General features: G+C 46.1%; 2 protein-coding genes across 3 annotated transcripts in view; one reads left to right on the top strand and one right to left on the bottom strand.

Annotated features, from left to right (window-relative positions):
* The first annotated feature begins 73 nt into the window (after positions 1–73).
* ACADS (acyl-CoA dehydrogenase short chain) lies at positions 74–5,543 on the top strand. Its single transcript, XM_027470103.3, has 10 exons — positions 74–181; positions 352–494; positions 1,999–2,148; positions 2,350–2,461; positions 2,821–2,972; positions 3,246–3,416; positions 3,918–4,055; positions 4,328–4,423; positions 4,633–4,689; positions 5,064–5,543. Exons 1-10 carry the CDS (start codon positions 118–120, stop codon positions 5,214–5,216), a joined length of 1,236 nt encoding a protein of 411 aa, XP_027325904.3. The 5' UTR covers positions 74–117; the 3' UTR covers positions 5,217–5,543.
* Positions 5,544–11,818: 6,275 nt separating this feature from the next.
* SPPL3 (signal peptide peptidase like 3) overlaps positions 11,819–23,591 on the bottom strand; it is a 57,954-nt gene continuing 46,181 nt past the window's right edge. For both annotated transcript variants that reach the window (XM_027470105.3, XM_072024185.1), the window contains exons 6-11: positions 22,930–23,042; positions 17,662–17,768; positions 16,567–16,730; positions 15,106–15,305; positions 13,911–14,020; positions 11,819–13,162 (exon numbers count right to left, since the gene is read on the bottom strand). In XM_027470105.3, coding sequence (XP_027325906.1) covers positions 13,091–13,162; positions 13,911–14,020; positions 15,106–15,305; positions 16,567–16,730; positions 17,662–17,768; positions 22,930–23,042 — 766 coding nt within the window. In that variant the 3' untranslated portion in view covers positions 11,819–13,090. The remainder of the gene's footprint in view (positions 13,163–13,910; positions 14,021–15,105; positions 15,306–16,566; positions 16,731–17,661; positions 17,769–22,929; positions 23,043–23,591) is intronic.

The raw sequence follows: 23,591 nt of genomic DNA on the forward strand, positions 1-23,591 counted from the left end.
CGGTGCTGCCCGCGGGGGGCGGGGCCCTGCGGGGGGCGGGGCCTCTCTCGGAGCCGGCCCCGCCCCGGGCACGTGACGCATGCGCGGTGCGCGCTGCCCTGAGGCACGGCGGCGGCCATGGCTGCGGCGCTGTCCCGGGCCCTGCCCCTGGCCCTGGCGCTGTCCCGCGGCGCCCCCCGGGGTGAGGGCGGGGGCGGGGAGGGGCCGGGGGGGGGCACCGGGACCGCGGGGTGGGGTCGGGGCCCTTCGGGACTCGGGGGGGGTCGGGCCCGGGCCCTGCGGCGCCGCCCGGGGCCGGTCCGTGTCGGGGTGACCCCGGGGCCGCCGTCCTGACGCCCGGCCCGCCCGCAGCGCGGCTGCACACCGTGTACCAGAGCGCGGAGCTGCCGCAGACGCACCTGATGCTGCGCCAGACCTGCCGCGACTTCGCCGAGAAGGAGCTGATGCCGCTGGCGGCCCAGCTGGACAGGGAGCACCGCTTCCCCGCGCAGCAGGTGCGTGCCGGGCAGCGCGGGCGGGATCGGCAGCGCCACCCCCGTGTCGGTGCTGGGCGCTCAGGGACCTGCCCGGGCTCTCGGAGTTCCCTGAGTGACTGCCCCGGGGGCTGTAACAGCACTGACTTCCCAAGGCATTGAGACGCTGTTACTGCACGCGCATAACCTGAACGTGGGTTGTAGCAAGGAGCCCCAGCAGAGCTGGGCACGGTTCTGGCTGTGTAAAGGTCGGGAGGCAGCTGCTGGTCACTCCCAGGGCTGTGAGGAAGCGGAGCTGCTGCTCAGGCCTTGTGCAAATCACTGCAGCGAGTCTGTGCCATGGGGAGCAGGCTGCTGCCCCGGGGTCATTGTGGTGCAGTACTAAGCACAAGAAAAATAAACAGTTCCACCATTAGCCAAAAGGCTCCAAGCAAGCAGTGTCAGAGGCACGCAAGTTTTGTTATATTCCTTTTATTGTATTCCCTCTATTACATTCCTCCTTCCTGTTCAGGAGTAAGGAAGATAGCCAGGAAAGGCACACCTGTTCTAAGGGAAGAAACAACTTCCATCTTACTTCACCGGTCTTACCTGAGATTTTTACATTTGATTGTTGAATATTTTCACATGAATGTGTAGGGGAAAACTCAAATTGTAATCAGTATTTATTAATGTAAAGCAATATGCGTAGAACTAGCTGCTGTCCTTCATTCATCCTCTGGATTTGAAGAGAAGGGCGAGTGTTTTGGGTGTCTGTACAGGACGGAAAAATGTTAAAATTTACAGGTTGTATTAAAGCAAGCAGAGCCTGGTAATACACTTGCTCCTGCAACACCAAAAGCTTGGACTAAATTTGTTATATTGCATTTTAAATATAAAAGTAGAGGACAGCTTGTTTTTTCCCTTGTATATTGCCAGGTATTAATAAGAGATGTAGAGCAAGGCAGTGCTCTGAGTTAAGCTGGGGTCCAGCTGAGGAAGGTGGGGAATAATTTGAAGGTTGGAATAATTTGGAACGTGACCAGCCATTAAATTCTCAGGAAAGCAAAACCTGGCTCTAACGGGAATGAAAAATTGCTTCCTTGCGGTGTTCTGTGGGTCATTCATTCTGTAAAATTCTTTCCTTGTGCAGTCCTAGGCTGAAGCACAGCAGACTGGAAGGTAAAGTTCTGACATTTTTATCAGCTAGATTTCCCATGCAGGGCTTCCAACCCACAGGGGCAGTGTGAGGGGAAAACGGTGGGAGGCTGAGAAAGTTCTGGTGTGGGTGTAGCTGCCTGTCTCGCCTTCAGAGGGCTCCCTCCTTTGAGCAGGAGCTCATCCCAGCCAGCAGTGACCATGTACAGCTCTCGTCGAAGCTACTGGGGTCACCAGTTTGCTCAGCCACATTCCCATTTCACCAGGAGTCAGGCACATCTTCACCTGTGTGCAGCCCTGCCATGAGCTGTCCTGTATCTGTGTGTCTGCATGATGTGTGTGCTGGGACGCTGGGGGAGCAGAGTGCCCTACTGCTCCATTTCCTGTGCAGGTGAAGAAGATGGGGGAGTTGGGGCTGCTGGCTATGGATGTGCCAGAGGAGTACAAAGGCGCAGGCCTGGACTACCTGGCCTATTCCATCGCGGTGGAGGAGATCAGCAGGGGCTGCGCGTCCACGGGCGTCATCGTCAGCGTCAACAACGTAAGTGCCTCGGGGCTGCGCCAGGGGGGACAGGCCTGAACCGAGCCCTGCACCAGGGTGGTGGTAGGAGAGGGGCGTACGGGAGAAATGGGAGCTGTTCCCGGGGTGGGTTCTGGTGTTCTGGGGAGCACTGAGGTATTTGGGGGTTTGTGGGTTGCTTGTGCCTTCAGCAGGCACTAACTCAGCTCTCCGTTCTCAAAGTCTCTGTATTTAGGGCCAATTCTCAAGTTTGGTTCTGAGGAACAGAAGCACCAGTGGATTGCTCCCTTCACCAGCGGGGAGAAAATCGGATGTTTTGCTCTCAGTGAGCCAGGTGATGTGACTGTTCCCGTTCAGTTGCAAAGGGCACAGGGTAACCTGTTTTCCTTAGTCGGGTTTAGAATGGACTTCAGGTCTGTCAAACTGTAACAGTTTGCAGACAGCTGGGTTATAGCGCTTCATTTAAATGAAGTCTCAGCGCCCAAGGTACGCGTGGCACCATGTGGCCCATGCTGAAAAGTTTCATCCCTCCTGTGCCAGCAGAGCCCTGGAGATGGCAGCTCTGCCACTGACTTTTCCCCTTCCTATGTGGAGCCACTGTGGGAGGGACAGTGGTGACAATGGTGACACCACGCAGTTCCAGGTGGCGCCACGAGCTGACCACCTGAATGGTTTTTGTGCTGCCTTGCGCAGGAAATGGCAGCGACGCGGGAGCGGCAACCACAGTGGCACGCCTGGATGGTGACGAGTGGGTCCTGAACGGCACCAAGGCCTGGATCACCAACGCCTGGGACGCCTCGGCTGCTGTGGTGTTTGCTACTACAGATAAAGCCCTGAAGCACAAGGTGTGTTCCGCGAGTCGGTTGGGAAAAGGAGTGGGAGTAAAGGAAGTGACGGGAGCACTGCTCTGAAGGAGAAGGAGGGGGACCATGCAGGGTATTTCAAGCTGTGCAGGCGTTGCAGAGCAGGGCTGATGTGTGCGGGCTTTATTGTTCTGCCTCAGCCCTCCCCTTCTTTCTGGTCGCATGGATCCTGTGAAAAGCATCTGCAGGAAGCCTGCTGGCACCCAGGTGGGTGGGAAGTCGTCACCATTCCTAGGAGTTTGGCTCCTGTTGCAGGGCATTAGTGCGTTCCTCGTTCCCATGCCAACCCCGGGGCTGTCGCTGGGGAAGAAGGAAGACAAGCTGGGCATCCGCGCCTCTTCCACGGCCAACCTGATCTTCGAGGACTGTCGGATACCCAAGGCCAACCTGCTGGGGCAGCTGGGAATGGGCTTCAAAATCGCCATGGTAAGAGGTGGCTCAGCACTGCAGCTGTGGCTGTGTGACGCAGTAGTTCCCCAGCTGGCCATTTCCAAATCCATTTTCAGACTTAGGTTGGTGAGAGCTGCCAGTGTGAGCTGAGTGTTAATGCAGAGCCCCTTCTGGGCAGCACGTGAGACCACGGTCACAGAGCTCGGTGAATTTACCACAGAGCCTTGACAGCGCTTTTTTCATAGACCCAGTGTGGCAGTTCTCTGAGGGATGATGCTGAAGCATGGTGTGAGCAGGGATGGTTTTAGTTTGTTGGTTTTTTTTTCATCTCCCCATGGTCTAGCCTCCTATTTAGTACCTGTAGATTAAGGGAAAACCTTGCATTTTCCCTAAACGCTTTGGCCAAGGAGAGCTGTCCTGGGTCATCTCTAAAGGTGGATGAAATTTGACAGGGCGCATGCGCGTGTCTGTGTGCATGTCAGTGTGTACCGTTTGATCAGTTACAACCTGATTTAATGCATACTTTGTCTTGCTCAGCAAACTCTGGACGCAGGCCGGATCGGCATCGCCTCCCAGGCGCTGGGAATAGCGCAGGCAGCCCTGGACTGTGCCGTGGATTATGCTGAGAAGAGGACGGCGTTTGGGTCGCCCATCACCAAGCTGCAGGCCATCCAGGTACGCGCTCGCCTGCCTTGTCAGGTGCACACGTTGCTGGGGTTGGCAGAAAGGTGCACGTGGGCACTGGGACTTGGCTCCAGGGGCACAGCGTGCACTCTGCACTGACTGGGGTACGTGAGGTAATTGTTTATGTTTTCAAACAATTAGACTCTTAGGGTGGAGCCGCTCCTTTTCCAGCGGTATTGGCCTCAGAGGTGGGACACTCGGGTGTATGTGCTCATGCAGTCAGAGGCAGCCACCTCGGCCAAAGGCAGTGTTTGTCGTTGCAGTTTAAGCTAGCAGATATGGCTGTGGCCTTGGAGGGGGCGCGCTTGCTGACCTGGAGAGCTGCAATGCTGAAAGACAACGGGAAGCCCTTCACGAAGGTATTGACATCCTTCTGTCTGTCTAGCAGCGACAGCTCCAGGCACAGGCAGGAGGCAAGAAACCCCTGTGACGTACGGCAGTGCTGTGCTCAGCTTGTGTCCAGCCCCTGCTGCTGGTGTTTAACCACCAGCAAGTGGGTTCAATGTGCAAATGGGGCGTTCCTTCTTTGCGATCGCTGCATCCTCAGTGATGTTTTCCTTCCCCAAAGGAAGCGGCAATGGCCAAGCTGGCGGCATCAGAGGCTGCAACAAGCATCGCTCATCAGGTAACTACACAGCATGCTGGAAGCCGGGTTGTGGTACTTCCCCGTTTCACACAGCAAGCTGAGGAAAGTTCCTAGGGCAAGGGAGGGGGTGGAATTCAATCTTTGATAGAATATAACTTAAAAAAAATATATAAAAAAAAAATGGGTTGACCATGGAAGAACTAACAAATACCCCTGAAGTAGTTCGTTTGCTGCCTGGGATGTCGGTATTGCTGTTACAACCAGCTCTAATCCTGTTTACTCAGCAATTGTAATTCCCCTGTGTGCCCCCTCCAGGTACGCACGCGGTAGGATTAACTCTTTTTATGGCAGCTGTGGAGAACAAAGTCCTGGGACTGACCTGCTGCCTTTGTAACCTGCTACCTTCGTTTCAGGCCATCCAGATCTTGGGTGGGATGGGTTATGTGACAGAGATGCCAGCAGAACGTCACTACCGTGATGCTCGTATCACTGAGATCTACGAGGGGACCAGTGAGATCCAAAGGCTGGTGATAGCAGGTCAACTGCTGAAAGCTTACCGTGGCTGAAGAACCTCAGAGCACCACAGTGCCCCAAAGTGCCTCCTAGCGGTGCACAACAGCAACCCAGTCTTGTGAACGAGGACAATGACGGGAAGTTTTCCTCACCAGTGATTAACTGCCCTTCTTTTTGAAATGTGCTGATTCTTCTTCGGACAAAGTATGGTGCATGGACGGCCCTATGTAGGTTTGTAAGCAATGGCCTGAGTGCAGGAGGGAGGAGGCACCCTGTGGGTGTAGGTGAGCACAGGCCTTTTACTAGCAGAGCATTTTTCTGTGGTAGCACAGCGAGTGACTCTGCTGTGCAGTAAAGTCAGCTGCCTTCTTGTGCATGTCCCTGCGGCTTCCTTTGTGAGGCTTTGTCACGAGCACTATGTGATACCCAGTGCCAAGGTTTGAGGCACGGGGATGCGCCCCCTGTGCTGTCCCAAGCTGCAGGTTACGCTACCTTGGCTGCTGGAGTCAGGAATTTCAGGTGTGGGCTGCTCTGTGGTGGGCTCCCTGTGCAGCGCAGGCCATACCAAGAAGTGCAGCAGCAGCAGCAGCGCACGGATCCCCACTGCCAGCAGCAGTGGAGCTAGAGGGGAGGCCACAGGTACTGCCTGCACACAAAGGGCTCTGACACAGGCTGTGATGCTGCGTGTGGATGGAAAAACAAAGGTAAGGGAAATAAAAACCCATCTTGCACAACACAGCCCCCGCTCTTTGCTCAGGCCATTATGGATGTAGCTGTAAAAGCAAAGGATAGAAAAGCTGCAGTAGCTGAGACACTGAGAATAAATGTCCCCCAAACTGCTTTTCCTACATCTAACAGGAAAGAAAGTGCACGAAGTGGCAGTAACAGCCTTTAGTCTATAATGTATTTTGGGCAACAACTAGGAAACGCGCAGGTGATACAGGAAACCTTACCAGGAAGTTTTTGCAGTAGCACATATCCTCAACCACTTATTCTTGGCCAAAAAAAACCCAACAACTTTTAGACAATGAAACAGTCAAACAAGAAGCTCTAAAATCAGGAAAGAGGGCCAGGATTAAGACTAAAACCTGTGTGGCCCACAGCCTTGTCCAAACAATGCGTACACTAGATGTAAATGGTTATGTTCCTGGGGTGTCATTTGTGTAATCTGTGTGGCAAATTAAAAAAAAAGGCCAAAAACCAGCACAATTATATTACATAAAAGAGAACACAGAAGACAAATAAAACCTGATTTTTTTTTAAAGCACCTCTACTCCACACTTTGTTTTTTTAGTTCAAAGGTGAGTTCAGGTAGAGTAGTTTCTTCCAGTCCCACAAGCTCGAGGCGTAAACCACCCTGGCCTGCCCACACCAGTTACACCACTTAGAGCTGCAGGGGGTGTCTGCTCGTGCAGCGAGCCCTGTAACACAAATACCTCTGCTGGGCACTAGAGGGCAATGGCAAGTTGGGGCAAAGCTTCACATTTCTCTTCGCTGGTCTCGCAGACCCAACAATTACCAGAAACAGCCAGGCAGTGATTTCAGCTGTGTTGTAAATGATGGAAGGCTTCTAGCCATGAGACACTCCTCTGGCTTGCTTGTTACCTGTACCACTGGAAGGCTTGTTTGCATGGCCGTGGAGGGGCAAGTGAGATTATTTACACAAGACTTTTTCTCTCTTCTGCTGCAGCAGGTACTGCAGGCCTGGCTGCTGCAAGAAAGGGAAGATGTTGGGACCGCACCATGACTGTTCAGTGCTGGACTTCTCTGGTCTCAGCCACTGAGGTGCAGCTGCAGCTGCAGTGAACCAGAACAGTCACTCTTAGGGCACACCTGCTGCTGTTCTCCCTCTCATCTCACTGCTTCTCTTAGATCTGCTTTCCCACACCTTCATTGCTTTCAGCCTGTGCCTCTTCCCCCTCACGCCCCCTCACTTACCCCCATTAAATGACTGCTGCTTCTCTTTGGAGCAGAGCGGAGCTGCCCCACATGCTCACAGTGTCCGACTGAAGCAGGAGTCCAGCTGTGAGCATCTCGGCCAACAGCACCCTGCTAAAAACTACAAACTGATACACCAACATCCCATGTGGCCTTTCTGCAGAGAAGGCAGGGGCAGCATCAAGTAATTGCCTGCTCCCGGGGAGCCCTGCTGCTGCACCTGTGCCCACAGCCCACCTTTGGGAACTTGTTGAGAGTGTGCTGCGTGCCTGTTAACAAGCTGCCTGCTGGCTCTGACATCAGCGTGACAGCTGACCTAGCCAACATATTAACTGAGGCTACCAGCTGCAGAGTTGATGCCAATTTGCTGAGTGCTGCACCTCTGCCATAGTCTGTAATCAAATTACATTGCACAGCATTGAATTACAGCAAGGGTGCAGCTGGTCAAAAATCACTGGTCTAGGTACAGCATGACAATCAGCTTCATGAGCCTAGGAATGTGCTCAGAGCTTCTTACAGAGTTCCCTTCTGCTATTACTAACACAAACAAAAAAAAAAAAAAAAAAAAAAACACCATGCTGCAAGGGTGCAAAGTCTTTCAAACAAAAGCTTTTCCAATACCTTCCTTGCTGCCAGATTCAGACAGGGATCTGTAACCTGTCTCAGAGCACTGTTCTCAGCAATGTTTTAGGTTAAACAGCACAGTCACACACAAAGACCTCCACAGAGCTCCCAGAGCAAAGAGCTGGCTTTTTCCTGAGCAGGATGCTGAGATCCGACTCCTCTCTGCTGCTGTCAGGTAATTTTGGCTTTAACACATGAACGTCTGTTCCTCGGGGCTGTTACAGAAGAGAACTGCTGAGAGAGCAAAACACAAACAAGTTTTGCAGCATTAAATAGAGAGCTCTCACAAAGAGCCACCCCCAGACAGAGCACTCCCCTGGTAAGGGTGGGCAGGGCCAGGCTTCCTTTCAGGAAAGGCTCTATTTCAGGTTGAAGCTGAATGTTTTTGTCAGTTTACAAACTGAGCTAAAGTTGCAAAGTTAAGGCACCAAGATGTGAAAATCAGGTCACATGAAAGTTAGAGTGGGAAAGAAAGGCACAGCTGCACTTTTCAAGGACACTTTTGCCCCCCAAATGGTCTAAACGTACAGTAGATTGGTTACAACAGACTGCAGGGAATGAAGCAGACGAAACCTTGGAAGTGCTTCCATCTGGAGACGAAAAACTCACCCATTCAAGACCAGTTTCCAGGGCAGGAGGACTGATCACACGATGGCAGCAGGTCTATTTGGCATTTCCTGCTCCAGCAGTTCCTGTGGAGCCCTAAGAAATCCTTCAGCAGAAGAAACACAGTTCCAGGACTGGGGAGCTGCTTTCCCCTCACCCACCAGTTAGAACTGACACACTTCATACCATATATATGTGGCTCACAATCCCTTCATGAGTTCTCAGCAGACTAAAGGAGAAGACGAGCTGTTCTGGGCTGTCACAGCTGAGCACACACAGGGGAGAAGCACAGATCTCTTCCTGGGGAGCGCAGGCGTTAGCCACATCCTTCCTGGCCCAGCCTTGCTGCTCGGTGTGGCACCAAGGAGCTGCCGGAGCCTGGAGCCCTCTCTGACTTCTCCATTCCTACCAGCACGGCGATGGGGCTCACCTCTGTCAGCTTCACACCTCTTAGACACAAACCCAAGCAATGCCCTCAGTCTTCCGTGTTTAAGCAGTGTATGAAAGGTTTTGCTGGGGCTCAGCTGAAGTTAGCACAGTATTGCTTTCACACCAGAACACTTTCTCCTCTACTGGTCTTTTCTGACAGCTTTACTGTTAAGAAAAATAGGACAAATGATTTTGCTTTTAAATTAAATTTTGTTCTGCCTAACTGGAGAGCCTTCATAAAATAGCACAGACAACATAGTCACACATTCTGGTTTTGTTAGTGATCACGGATGGCTTAAAAAATAACAAATGTGAAAGACAGGCTGAAGTTAAAAGACAAAATACTTGTAAGAATAACAAGAATAAATGGAACCGAGATAAGAAAATCTGGCACTGTTACAACTTGAATGAAAATGCAGCTTACTGCTGTTTAGCTAAACATTAATATCAAATTCTACAAGTTCACTACTTGTACAAAAAGAAGAATACCTGGGAGCTGTGCATGCACTTCCCCCTCCAACGGGGGTCAACCCTAAGCTGGGGAAGCCACCCAACAGTCAGTTTGTGTTTCCTCATTGCTTCAGTGACTCCTTCCCCTTCTCTCTGAGAACACACCGTACCTCCACGCTCAAGACAGGAAACATTCATCTCCACAAACAGCTTCTGTGTGAGGCGATGGAAACCACAGCGCTGGCACCCCGATGTGCTCCTCAGCCTGTGCAGGCAGCGCTGTGCAATATTGCAGAGGTCCGGGCACGGATTCGAGGCTTCACAGGTTGTCCCTGCTGGGCCAACACAGACAGAATTAGCAGCCTGTATTGTAAAAGTATTTAAGTGCTGTAAAAAACTTCATCTGCACTGGCTGGCAAAACAGTCCCAGGTCTTTTCTGAACTCAGAATCTTTTTCTAGACTAAGGGTGTGACCTTAGGGGAAACTTCAAGAGACGAACAGTGACATTTCTAAGCTGACTGTTCCTAAACGCACAGCAGAAAACCAGCTCCAGAACTTTTAACAGCTTTGCATTTCACAATCCTGGTCCCTGTCCTAACTTTGCTATAAACACGCACGCGTCAATCACTTTTTATTGCCAGTATCCTTTTAACCTCCTACATAAAAGCTTTTATTAGTCGAATACTTTCTAAAATATTTCTTCTGACAACTTTTCACAAGAAAGAGCAGGTGGCTGGAGATTACAATGCACGAATTTGTATCAAGTATTTAATGAAGGAGTGTAACAAAATGTAAAATGAAGAAGTCATGAACAGGACCCAACAGGGACAGGGAATCTAGGCCCTAGAGCGCCCTCAGAAAGCCAAAGTACCCAGCACTTTGTACAGTTTCATCCTTGATCTGAGAAAATGTGCAGCTGGTCATGCTGAAGAAACAAGGCCAGAAGGTACGTGTGTCTGCTCAGGGTGCCAGCAGCTGCGTGCTGAGGTAGGAACCTGTTCTAATCTGCCCCAAAAGCTGAGGTGTTGTTGACAGGAGAGTTGTAGGACAAAGTTTTACAGCTTTAACTTACTCCAATAAATAACAGGAGAATGTTTTTGCGCCTCTGCAAACATAACAGCTTTGCATTTAGAACAGTCATGCCTCAGTTAACTCCTCCAAAGCACCAAATCCTTTTCCTACCAGCGGTGGGCTGCTGTTCCACGCTGAAGGGGCAGCAAGCATCTGTCAGTTCAGTTTTGCTCACCTGGCAGCTGCAGGTGTCCACCTGGGAAGCCAGGGGCTCATTTCAGAGCAGCAGGTGCCACCTGTAGGTTCAGAAACAAACGGCTGCATTTACAACCCAACTGGTTGTAAAGAGAAAGTGGCTTGCAATCCTGGTGCAAGTCAGATTTACACGGTGTCACAGGGCAATACAGCTTAAAAGAGGAAGGCCAAGACTCTTCTGGAAAGCTAGATTAATTCTCATTAAGCATTTGTCACTTGACACTTCTAGAACTTTTTCCAGAATGCCTTTCAAGTGTAGAAAACCACTCATAGGCATGCTTCCTGGAATGGACTAGAAAATGCCATCGCAAAAACAGAGAAAGACCGTTTATTTTAATTCTAAAGGCAGGAAGATGCTCCCAAGAAACAGCAAGCACTTGAGATGTGCATTGCTACCAGTTGGATACTGGATCTAGGAATGTTATCCCGCTGCTTGCTACTACTAAAAAAAAAACCCTGTTTTTTTTTCTTTTTGAACACCTTTATCAATATTTTGTTCAATTTAAGTTTGAGGTGTGCAGCTGAAAAACCAACGCCCTCCTTCTGGCCCAAGCTGACTGCAAGTCTGGGCTCTTACACCTGCTATTAACTGTAAATGCAAATTTTTAATTTAAAAAGATTTACTTCATCAAAACTGAGCTGATGATGAGCATTGCAGGCATGTGCTAGAGGAAATGCTTTCAACTGACTTAAAAATAGGAATTGGGGGAAAAAATAAAAACACAACATCCCCCCTGCCACCCACTCACTTGAAAACCTTAGAGCCCCCCCCCCCCCAAACTGCTGTGCTGCTTTCCAACGTTTTTTCGTGCCCTACCTGTGTCAGAGCACTCACAGCTGGTTCAGAGGCCACTCGGCCACTTCAGCCCCACGGCCCGTGAGCTGTGACAGACCTGCCTGAGGAGGAGAGAGAAGCACATTAATTAAAAACAGGCCAGACAGCTGCATTGCAAAGCATGGCCAGACGATATCTTCTACCAGGCTGAATTTGCTCTTCTTGTAAGAACGGACAGAGCAGAAAGGGTCAGATGTTCCAGCGAAGCTCCCTTACCTGTTTGCAAAGCAGCGGTACCCCGAGGGAGCTTGCTACTCAGTCAGGTTTCATCCTGCTTTCCTTCTGCTCAGCTAGCACTTATCAGCATCAGACTAACAAGAGGTACAAGTTTAGCAGAGCTCCCCGCCAAACACAATTTGGTAAAATATTTTAATGGACGAAAGTTCTGGTTATCTCAGGGTGGCCTTTCAGTTAATAAATTAACCTAACTGGAACTGCTGGCTTAAGAAAACAGCACAACACATTTTAACAGGCTGTCAAGTACAAAGCAGTCAACACACAAACTCTGACCAGTCACAACAGTAAAGGACAGTTTTCTTTTTCTTTTTTTTTTTTTTTTCTTTAAGGGGCAGGGGCATGGAAAAAATACAGCACACTAATGAAACAAAATGCAAAAAAATACAAAAAAATAGAAAATAGAAAAAATGTATTTACAAGTGATACATTACTATGATCAGAAAGCACAAAGACAATTGCTGCTATAATACATGCACTGGGTCAAGAAGGATCTACTAAAAACCTGCAAGGGAGCTGTTTGTAAAAAAAACAGAAAAAAAAAAGAAAAAAAAGACACCCTTCCCATCCCCTCCCCCCTCAAACCAACAGGGGTGGGTTTCAACTTTTTTCTTCCCTAGTTTGCTACATTGATCAAAATCAAATATCCCCTAAAGTCCGTGAGTACAACCAATACAAATACTACACTTGTTTTTAAACTGCAGGTTCAGTTTCAGGAGGGGGGAGAAAAAACAGCAGCTCATTGTAGATTCATATACAAGAAAGCCAGAGTAAACTGCTCTACATGCTAAAAATTACAGCAAGCCCCTGTCTGCTACATAGCATGATCTTAGCAGGTTTTCCTTTTTATTTATTCATATATATATCTATATGTGTGTATATATATATGTATAAAAATCGTGCCCTTTTTCACTGCAACATGACATCTGGGTGGAAACGTAACTTGTTACAACAAATTTTTATATGTTTACTGCAAGAAGTCACTCAATGTCTGTGGATTTAATAAGTAACCTCACACCACAGGAAATATTTAATAAATCAAAAAAAAAAAAAAACAAAAAAAACAATATTGTGACAGAAGACCTTCTGTCTCAGTTCTTTTCAAAACCGAAGTCCAACAGGAAACTGGTCCCAATGTATATGAGCGTTTGCTGAAGAAGCTTCAGTTTGCCTAACCGTTTTTCTTTTAGTGTTCACAAGTTTTTGAACGACTTCAAGCCGTTTTCAGTTTCTAGTCTGTCTCTTCCTCTCTCACATAGGTAATAGTCTGGTACTAATCCGTTAGAGCGAGGAAAAGAGGAAAGTGGCTGCAGTTGCACAAAGGGTCCCCAGTTCCACATCTGCAGGGAGATACGGAGTCGCATGGAGCTCCAGAACCTTAGCTTTTTTTCTTTTTCCTCCTTTCAATGCAAAGTCCTTTCATACAAGTCCTGTAATTGGTACCTTCCCAAGTACCAGCCTGTCCAGCTTTCGGCGATGACAAAGCCACAAGTCAAAGTGAAAAGGACCAAGGCAGAAGTTCAGGTCACTTTCTATCTGTTCCATCATACTTCCAGGAAACGGGAGCTGCTGGACTTGGAGTGGAAAGGCTCAGACCACATGCGACGTAGATCGCCCTAAACAGCAGTGAAACAGCAGAGGACCATTCACTCAGAAACCATAAAGCCCATTTAGAATACAGATTTAAAAATACACGTATATACGTAAAATGCACGTAAGCATATCTTAAAGCAAATCTATTCTCCACCTGTTTTGCAGATTACAATAAAGACCATAAAATACATCCTTCCCACAACATGTCGAAATGCCTTATTTTTGTGACAGATTGACCTAAGTATTTCCTTCCCATCAGAAAAACATTTTATGTGGGCGGAAAATTTTGCCCTGTTTTATGCTTCAATCTAGAGTGCTAGACGTGTGTTTCAACAATAGCCCTGAAACAGTAAAGGTTACATTTTGAAATTTGACTTCAGAACAGGTGACTGGAAATAGGTAAATAAGGATCTGCCTCTCCTCTCTCTATCCAGCTTTTGCGCAAATGCTTTCTTTCACAACCAGCTGGGTGAGGAGAAATTCATTTATTTAATTTAAACAGCACTTAAAGTACCAGCAAACGTACACTAAACAAGTTCAGAAGTATTACATGCATAGATCATTTTCTAGTTCAGGAACAAGTCTGTTACTTAGTCCTCCAAAATGAGGATCCACCCCAGCAGCAGCAGTACCTCAGTTCTTGGCTGCAGCTGTTAAGAAGAAGCAAGGGCATGCAGCATCCTTGTGAGAACCGGTGCCCAGTGCATGAGCACTGAACTCGCTTCCAGCTGATCCCCACTTTCCTGACAGGAATATATAATCCTATCTTACCTTTAAATAGGCCATGGTGAGGAGCGGCAATAAAGTAAAAGGTACCAAATACAGGAGGGCAGGCTGGGCTGCCCGGTGAATACGAGAAGCTACTGTTGCAGTTAATAGACCTGTAAAAGAAAAAAGTGCCTATAAATATCTTTAGTAGCTCATGGATGTTCTCTATCATTTCATCCACAGGTGGTTTCCTTCCCCACCATTTTAAGACAGTCTATGGAAATATTACCTGCTTGTGCTTAGCTTTCCCTGAAGAGATACAAAACGAGCAAAAAGGGAAGTTGCTCTATTTTAGTATTAGGCTCTGTTGAGCCACTTGCTTTGGTTTTGAATCTCAAAAACTAAGCTAATAATAACACAACACAAACATAATAAAAGGCAAAGGGGAGGAAGCTGAAAGCACACACCAAATTGGTTTACGTGCTCCTCCAGTACCGGTACCTCTCGAGACTGTTGGTCTGAGAGGCCCCTCGCCTGAGAAACGAGGGGCTGCAAGGAAGGATTGTACACACCAGGAATGCTTTTCCTGGATACGTGCCCAAAAGGAACATATGGGGGAAAGGCAGGGGGCGACGGGGGGGGGGGAGGCAAGCAGGAGACGATCTTTCCTTTTCATCCTCTAAAGGACTACACAGGTTCCGGATATGCACACACATATCCTGACCTTCAGGGAAAATCTATTTTGTGTTAGTGAGGAAAGGGATGGCTGCATCACATTATAAACAGCATTCTAGTTGTGGCTATTTACAATTTTCCGCATGTGCTAAAATGTCACAGGATCATAAGAATTAACATTAGAATACAAAAATGGTGGGAATCTGTAAAATGAATTCTCAAGATGTACTATTGCACAGCGCAACCCATCTAGAAACTCCCATATTTTTCTGCGTAACCCAGCTGTGAGCTAGGACACCTTCGGTACTAGTAAAGCAAGGTATAAAAAGTTCTCACAGAAATACACTGATAATCTCTTTCATCCTCTAAATAAAATACACCAAAAATAATTTAAAACAGAACTCTAGAAGAGTTCTTCTCCCTAGACCATGCCAATGAAAACGGAGAGAGGAAGATTAAAAAAGAACATAACCAAGCAGTCTCCCAAAGCCTCTTTACCCTTTGTTTCATCATCTTTTAAACCTACTACAATAATCCCACTCCTGCTCACTAAGCAGCTATCCATATTAAACCAATTACTCACCTACAAAATATCCAATAAGTGTGCAGTGAAAGTAAGAGACCTTCTGCATACGTCCAGAGATGTTCCCTGGTCCTGGGGCACCACAGGAGTCACTGTTGGCTTGTTTTTTGTAGTTATCGTAACGTAGGACAAAGCAGAGCAGAAGACCTGGCATCACAATATCTCCGATCCCCAGCATGGAGAAGTGGCTGCCTGTGGAACTGGAGAGCAACTGAAATTGGGTCTGTGCCCAGTACAGAGGGTGACAAGCTCTAGACTCCTCCACTTTGTTTTTGAGCTTCACTTTATACAGGCTGGACTTCCAACTGGCCACCTTTTATGTAGTAGAAGCTCCTACATAAATACCTGCTACTAACGATTTTTCCTCACGTGACATCATCACATTCCAGCTCAGTTTTAAATGTTACCTATTTTGACACTAATAACACTTTGCTCCAAACCTGTTTATTTCTACCAGCAGTGTTTAAACTTCTTTCTTCTAAGTCACTCGATGTAACTTGGTATTTCAGTCATCTCTCTCCTAAACGTGACTGGGAGGTAGGTACCTGCCGACAATTTCACCAAACTATTTGACCATCGCTGATGGACACTGCACCTCTAGTGTACGTAGATCACTTCTAACACGTGACAGTAAGTCAGTTTATGGATTTATGATCTTCGGCTTAATTCGGACAAAATGCACATAAACCTACAGCTTTATCAGATTCCCAGAAAAGAGCCAGCCGCTAAGCAGATTAAGAACTAAAACCAGCCAGTATCTTAAACCCAGGATCTTTTTCATGAAATGATATAAAATTAATTTGTCACAGAATGAACCAAACTGTTTTGTTTTTATCATTGCAGAGAACGATTTCCTAATCCCTGCAATTTTAGAACCCCAGCTTCTAAAGAAACAAGAACAGAGTAAATTAGCCAACTTAGCCTACTGCACGACTTCTGAAGTGCTTGAGTTTATTGCTGTATCAGGCCTATGTGTAACTAGCTCAAAATCTGAAACATCAAGGAACCCCCACAGTAGACAGATGTGGAATAATCTCCCTCCAACACAGCATTTAACCCAGTAACCTTTGTTGCTTAGATCAGTTTCTAATTCCCGTCCTACAAGTATGCATTAATCAAGACTAACATTATAGTAAACTTAAGTTCTTTTTGCTTTTAAGCATTAGGTCATACTACAACAGTGACCACTAAATGGTAGAACTCACATTCATGTCAAAAAAATATCCTGGTCCGAATGGGCCACTTCTTTTACCCCAATTAGCATCATATCTGCATGCTATGAGACAGCAAAAGCAAAGCGTCCAATCCTTACAACCCATTATTTTACAGATCTTCATCATGAAGGAGGAGTGACTAAACAGGGAACTGAGCTGGTATTTTCCAAGAGAGTTAGTGCTAATAAAAAGTATAGTCAGGAAATACTTTTCTTATATAGTACTGTAAAAGAACTACTGATTTTACCTTGGAAACACAAGTTTACCAGGCAGCGACAGGCGGGGAACATCTCTACCCACATTTGGTCCCAGGTGAAGTTTCCGGGATAAAACGTCAAGGGGATTATCAGCTGGTTGCGTGGCCACTTTCACCATAACATTGCTGTTAAAGATGTAGGCAGAAAAAAAGACCTACAGAAGAAGGAAATCATTAAAAATGACAAACTGCAATTGGATAGCAATTCAAAGTGGCTTGCTTTTTTTTTTTCTTTTTGCTTCATTTATTCAAGAAAAGAAAGGATCTACTTTTCCAGACACAAACATTCTATGTTTGATAATAAAAAACAAAATGTATTTTAAAAACAATCAGATGAAGTTTTTTACACTATTAATCCTGAAGAAAAACTGGAGTATACTGTATGATGCCAAGATACCGATCAACAGATTACAAGCACCAGCAAATGCAGGTAATAGGGCACTGAAAATATGAGAAAGCTGGAAGAGAGAAGAGAGTACAGTGCTCACTCATAAAATGCATGATGCAACACTTATTTCAAATAGACCTTTACACTACAGCTCATCGTGCTGGGAAACTGACTCAATGCCAGAGCTGTCAACAAGTGCCTTCCTGAATCAGTGCTCGCTGTTATGCAAAGGTAAAACCAAATCCTTTCAGTATTACAAAGGACATCATTCTGTCAGGTTTCTTGTAAAACTGCTGTAAGATTTTATGCCAACTTGACTGGCTGTAAATCAGTTTGCATTTCTGTTTTGCAGATTCCACTGCTAATCAGAAGTTGGCATGCACGTCCTGCACGAGCGTGGATAAGGCTTCCCATTTACTTGGGAACACTTATTCTGATCTGCAGCCAAGGTTTCAAAATTTGAGGTCTAACTTTTTCTTACAATATGCCAAAGTTGAAATATTCTGATATTGTTCCTGCTTTTGTTAACTAATTAGGGAGGAGATCATTTTGTATTCTGCTGCAGACTTTAACTTCTCGGAACAGAGCAATGAAGCTCATCGATTTCATACTAGTACATCTCGTGTAAAAATGGCCCAAAGCCAACTACAAATCCAAACGATGAGAACAGTTTTAGCAAAACAAAACAAAACACTTACCCAAAAGACATCATAAATTAGTAACCCGGAGAGTAGCAAGCAGGAAACCTTCAGGCTGGGCAGCCGGACAAAGGCTATCATTGCAACACACAGGCCCATAGCCAGAGCTACAAATGCAAGTACATAATTAGTACATTAAAGAGAAAAAAAAAAAACAAAACACAACCATGACAAAACCAAACCAACACTCCCCCCCCCCCACCAAAAAAAAACCTGTTTGCAACTGTGCAACACTGCACTCACTAGATTATTTTCCAGTATATTTTCTAGTATTTCCAGAAAGTGAAATTCTTAGCAGAGTTAAGAAAAGACAAAATACATTCAGGAATGTAGCCATCTGTGAACACCTCCCCATACAAAGAGAAATACCTCTTCAGACACAACTACCCGTTGCACTCCACTCCTACCATCCACTACAAAGAAACATTTTCATGACAAGCATCCCAGACACGATCTCCCCTGTGAAAGCCACTTGAGAACAACAAACACCAAACAGAGAACTCTACTTTTACACTGCCAGGAGGTTATACAGTAAATGTGTAAAATAAGTAAATAAAATGCTTGGCTCTTACTTCAGAAATCAGCATGGTAGTATGACATGATATGGCCAAAGAAACCACTCAAACCAATCCGCTACTTGAACAAGCTTGTGCAAGGCTGCCCAAACACTATGGGGTACAATTGTTTAGCTACACAGGGATTTCCCAGTAACAATTAATAAATGTGAAAGCCTACCCAACAATGGGAAAAAAAATGCAGGCAAGTCTTCTAAATTCTCTCCCAAGGCCTAGCTTTCAGTCAGACTGACAAGCTGACCTGAGTGCTGCTGCACGCTCAGCGTTGTCAGTTCTCTTCCATGATCAGACACGTGCAATGCAAAATTAAACCTTAACTGTAACTTGCATGTTCAGATAGGGGAGGGAGGGGAGCCCTTTCTCTGCAGTTTTAATCAAATTCCCTATATATTTTGTCAGAGTAGAAAACTAAGATGTCACACTAAAAAAAAAAAATCCCAGTTTTCTCATATTTGTGATTTCCTGCTTCTTTGAGTCTAACCTTAGATGCCAAAGACACTCAGCGGACTATAAATACATTTCAGCTGGTTACAAGTAAATCCCTAGAGAAAAAAACAAACCAAACCAAAATCTTTCATCTCTGCTGTTTACGAGGAATAACAGAGCCCTGTTGGGACCAGATTTCAGTTAAGTACGCGGACATTTCTAAAAAAAATGCACTCAGTTAACATGCCACAGAATTCATAAAAAAAAAAAAAAAAAATCAGATCCTATTTTGACCAAGTGAAACCCTAGGGAAAATAGAGTCATTAAGTACAAGCCCACCAGCCTGACAGCTTGAGCCGCCAAGCTCACGAGTTAACACTGTAACGCTATAATTATGGAACTGTAAAAATGTTTTACGCTTGCATTTCATCTGTAAGATGTGGAGTTCTTCCATCAAAACACTACGGAAACATTTCAGTGCAGATTTCAGAGAAAAAGCTGACACAAAGCAATTGCCAAGGTGGCCGCCTGCAATGCCCAGGGGTTGCATCCTGGCCAGGACTTGGCCAAACCCACCTTACCTTTTGAGAATTGACAAGCTTAACGTAACTCCAAGTGGCACGGCTGCTAGTTTTAATGAAGTAACAGGATTATTCAGATAAAAATGTACCCTAAATCACGCTGCATAATTGCAACTCGATATAAAACATAAGCAAATTACTGAGGTTTAAAGAATTTGACACAGTAAAGCAGCAAGAAAAAGAACTGCTCTCAGTAATTCAATAGAGCCTTCAGTTACAGGCTTCGTCTGGCAGAGGAGCAAATACAAGGGAACAGTCTGTCTTAAATCAAAGAGATTTCTCTAAAGCCAATGCTAATAATAGCTCAAGTTAGCCTATATTCAAGAGAGGATTTCCAGGTTATAATTAACTAGAAGAGGGAATATTTTAACCAACATGGAGTTTTAGCTATTGTTCACACACTCAATTTCTGTGTCACTGAAACGAACACAGGCACACATATGTAACACACTTCCATCATACTAAGCAAGTACTGGATTTAAAAGGGAATGGAAAAAACTCCTTTACATCAGAGTGAAACGCACACACTAATAATCATGCAGTTTTGCAACTGCTTTAAGAAATATTGGTAAGTTTAAAAAACAAAAATAAAGCCAGAATGCCCAAGAGCAAGTGTTAGTAATAGAGGCCGAAGTGCAGCCAAGCCACCAATGTGCTTCTGTAAAATGAAGCCAGCTTCCTTCTCCAATGAAAAAATTCAGAAATCACACTAGAAACCAAGTCAACCATACCCAAGTTTGTGCATGGTGCTGACAAACTACATAAGGCCGATCTCCACTGAAATGCACTCTAAGTTAAAGAGGCAGAAAGAAGGGGAGCACACCGTGCAAACGGCAGCTCAGCTGGAAGTGCTGCTGCACTGCTCCTCAGAGCTGAATGTGAAAGCATTAACTGAAACGGTTAACCTTCGATCAAGTGAATGGATTGACTTCTAAGTCCTTGCAAGCACACTCATATGGAACAAGGATATTCTGAAGATTAACAATACTCTTGTGTATGTGATGAGACTCTCAGCCACAGTATTTTTCAGTCTTATTGCGATAGTGCGGCCAGAACAGACGAAACTACCGAGGTTCTGCTGCTGTGGTTTCTCGCTTACAAAGCATTATGCAAACTGGCAGGGGTTAAGCTTTCCCCACAAGCCACCAGTTGACCTTTGAAACAAATAGGTGGTGAAGTTCTGATCTAATTGCGTATCTACAAAACCCTCAACGTGTATTTTAAAAAGCAGAAATACAAGCACGCATCATGAAGCAGCTTCTGCCCAGCTGCTGCAGCCGTTAATGCCTGTAGCAGTTCGCAGGGCATCCCAGCCTCTTCAGTTCGCCCCATAGCTATGGGTGGATATGCATAAATCTACTGCTTTCCCATTTTTCATCTCTGGGTATTCCTACTATTTAGGAAAGCTTCTAAGCGAGTTTTCCCAGCTGACAGCAATGACTCTAGATGATTCTGTCATCAGCCCGTCCCCCCTGAGAACCAGCATTTCAAGACCCATGAAGGTACATCATCACAGGCCACAGCAACCTGCTGGAGACAACGTCTCCTCATTCTATCTGATAACATCCCTAGATTTTAGAAACAGTTTGACCAGCTGCTGGAGAGATGAGGGAACTGTGGTATTTGCACAATGAAGGCTGTTCTGGCAGGAAGCACTCTACCTCGATTCTGCAGGAAATGGAAAAGGCCAGTAAGTATTTCTCTTCCTTTTTACTTAGCCCTGAAGTAGAGATACTCTCTCCTAAAGAGCCAACCGCACAACGAGCCCTGCCCCACTTCTCCCTCCAGCCAGCAGCCCGGGCGATGCGAGGCACATTCACAACATCTGCTTCGTTTCTGCTGACAGCAAACCCAAAGATCAACGCGCAGGGGAGGAGCTGGATCGCAGCGCCGCGAGCAGACACAGCCTCAAAGGCTAGCGAGCTCTCCGCCTGCCTGTGCTACCCAGCACCACCTCCTGCCCACGCTTCGCTCCAAACAAGGTGAATTGGGGTCTCAAGTATGCAGCTACAGAGAGGAGAAGGGTATAGGCAGAGATGACGTGATCCCGCTTGCAGCAGTACAGTGTGAGGAGTAAACCGGCTCGGTCCTCTGATGAACGCCAATAAATGCTGTTCTCTGCTCAATGTCACTGACAGATGTCGGTGTAATTGCATTTAAACAAACTAAAGGAGGCTTACCTATATTGTACAATCTCACTTAATATAAAATACATAAAATACTCCAAAGCTACACGTAAATCATAAACAACCACAGGGAAATAAACCCCAGAAGCCACTCTGTGCCAGTTCAGTACTCTGCAATTATCTCACAGCCCGCTATTTCTGAGTGAAGTGCTCACAAAAATAACCATTTTAAGTAAATGCTTCTGTCAGCTTCTCAGGGTAGACAAGTCTTTTCAGATTGTGTCAAAATCCACGCTTGAAGTTACATTTACCTGCGTAGCTACTGCAGAGTGACAAGCACCCTTGATTTCATGGTGGGCCAGTCTGCTTTGAACAAACCAAACACCACCCACATTTTTATTCTTTTTTTCTTTATTTGAGTATTTTTATTTGAGTATTTTATAAGGTACGCCCTAGTATATAATAGGTGGAGCTTTTGCAGCAGCAAAAAACATGAATGAAACATAATCCCCATATACAAGAGAAACACTCAAGGTGCCATGGCAGCTTCCAGTGCTAAGGACTTGCTGCTGCTGTCTCATTTAGGAGGAGCTAGAAAGCTGATGGGACGTAGGCTTTTTTATCACAAGAAGCAAATTCAAGGGTAGGTAATGCTGTTCCAGCTATTTTTCCTCACGCAATCACCACCTCAGGGTGCCACTTCACGACATGTCTTCAGCCAATTTAGCTGCCTGACACTGCTGAGGAGCGGAGGTCCTGCTCCTGGCTACCCCTTCATCCCTTTGCTATCATATCCACTCCGTCCTCTCACCACTTACCTTTTGCCAAATTTAGCACATTCCTGACTGCACAACAATCCAATTCACCTCACTGCAAGCAGCAGAAAAATAGCCTGGCAAAAGACTGCACTGCCATTCTAGTGAGCTGAATCAGTTTGCCCTGTGATTAAACGAATGCCAGAGCTAGCCCAAGAGATTTGTAAGGCAGGAGGGAAGGAGGAAAGCTCTTTGTAGGAACAGCAAGCTGTAAATTCAGTTCAACCAGAAGGAAAAAAAATAAATAAATCACCCCTTCAAGCCAACTGGACGCCTGCCAGCTTCACCCATCTCACCACCCTAACTGGTATGCATCAAAGAGATCAAAGACAGCTAGCTACTGTGAACTGTCTCACAACAAATTATTTGATCATCTGAACCAAACCCACCATGACACACAGCAAAAATTAACCAGATTGTTGAGACCAAGTTATGATTCATAAGTAACTGCTGTCTCCACACATCTTTAACTAAAACTGGCAATTCACCCTACACCACACGAGTGCAGATCATCTCTCATGGATGTTCTGGCAATTCCTTGGAAGCTTTTCCAAACCAGAAAAACAGGTGTCCCGAACATTACCCCGGCATGTTTCTGACAGGGCTTGTTCTCAGGGAGTCTACCACAAACATTACAATCCAGCAAGGCATTAATAACAGCAAATTTCACCGATCATCACCAGGTGACTGGATGTGTCAGAACAGGCACAAACTTGTAGTCAAATCCCTTGATTCACATACTCACCGTCCATAAGGAGCCAGTGGCCAGTGAGGACCCAGATAAGTACAAGCATCACAGACAAAGAAAATGAGAGCAACTCAGCAGCAGTGAAACGCCCGCAGCAGCCAAAGGAAATCCTAGGAACAACATGTAAACATAAGCTGCAATGTTTCCATTTAAAGAACAGAAAATGGATGCTACCGGAACAGAGCTCAACTGCTGATGAAAGACGCCAAGAACAACTGAGGGGAAGCTCCTTTGCCACAAGTAGGTACCAAAACAGCAACAAAATACAAGCTTTCCTCACGTTCAAATCACATGTGTAAAGCCTGAACTACGAAGATGGAAAAAAAATAACAAAAACCTGTAAATCCTGGCACCTCTCTTAAAATCGTTAGTATGAATGCTATTTCCTAGTACCATCTATGACAGTGCTTTTTGGAGCATGAACTCCAGTCACAAGGTAAGGAAAGAATTAGTTTCAAAACATGGCTCGAACAATCGTCATTTTCACTAGCATAACTACAGTCCCTGAAAAAACAGCATTATCATCCAGAGTTTAATGTTAACAAACATTAAAACCCACTACTAATTCTGAAACTGAATTCTCAGCCAAAATAACCCAAACTTCTTAAATGCTGTTGGGAAATCTAGTCTCCTGCAATTGTATTGTATTCCCCAGGCTG

Source organism: Anas platyrhynchos, chromosome 16 (assembly GCF_047663525.1).
Source record: "Anas platyrhynchos isolate ZD024472 breed Pekin duck chromosome 16, IASCAAS_PekinDuck_T2T, whole genome shotgun sequence".
Lineage (NCBI taxonomy): Eukaryota > Metazoa > Chordata > Aves > Anseriformes > Anatidae > Anas > Anas platyrhynchos.

Coding starts and splice junctions, on each gene's coding strand:
- ACADS (XM_027470103.3), top strand. CDS start 118: ATGGCTGCGGCGCTGTCCCGGGCCCTGCCCCTGGCCCTGGCGCTGTCC. Junction 495..1,998: donor ACCGCTTCCCCGCGCAGCAG/GTGCGTGCCGGG, acceptor TTTCCTGTGCAG/GTGAAGAAGATGGGGGAGTT. Junction 2,462..2,820: donor TTTTGCTCTCAGTGAGCCAG/GTGATGTGACTG, acceptor TGCCTTGCGCAG/GAAATGGCAGCGACGCGGGA.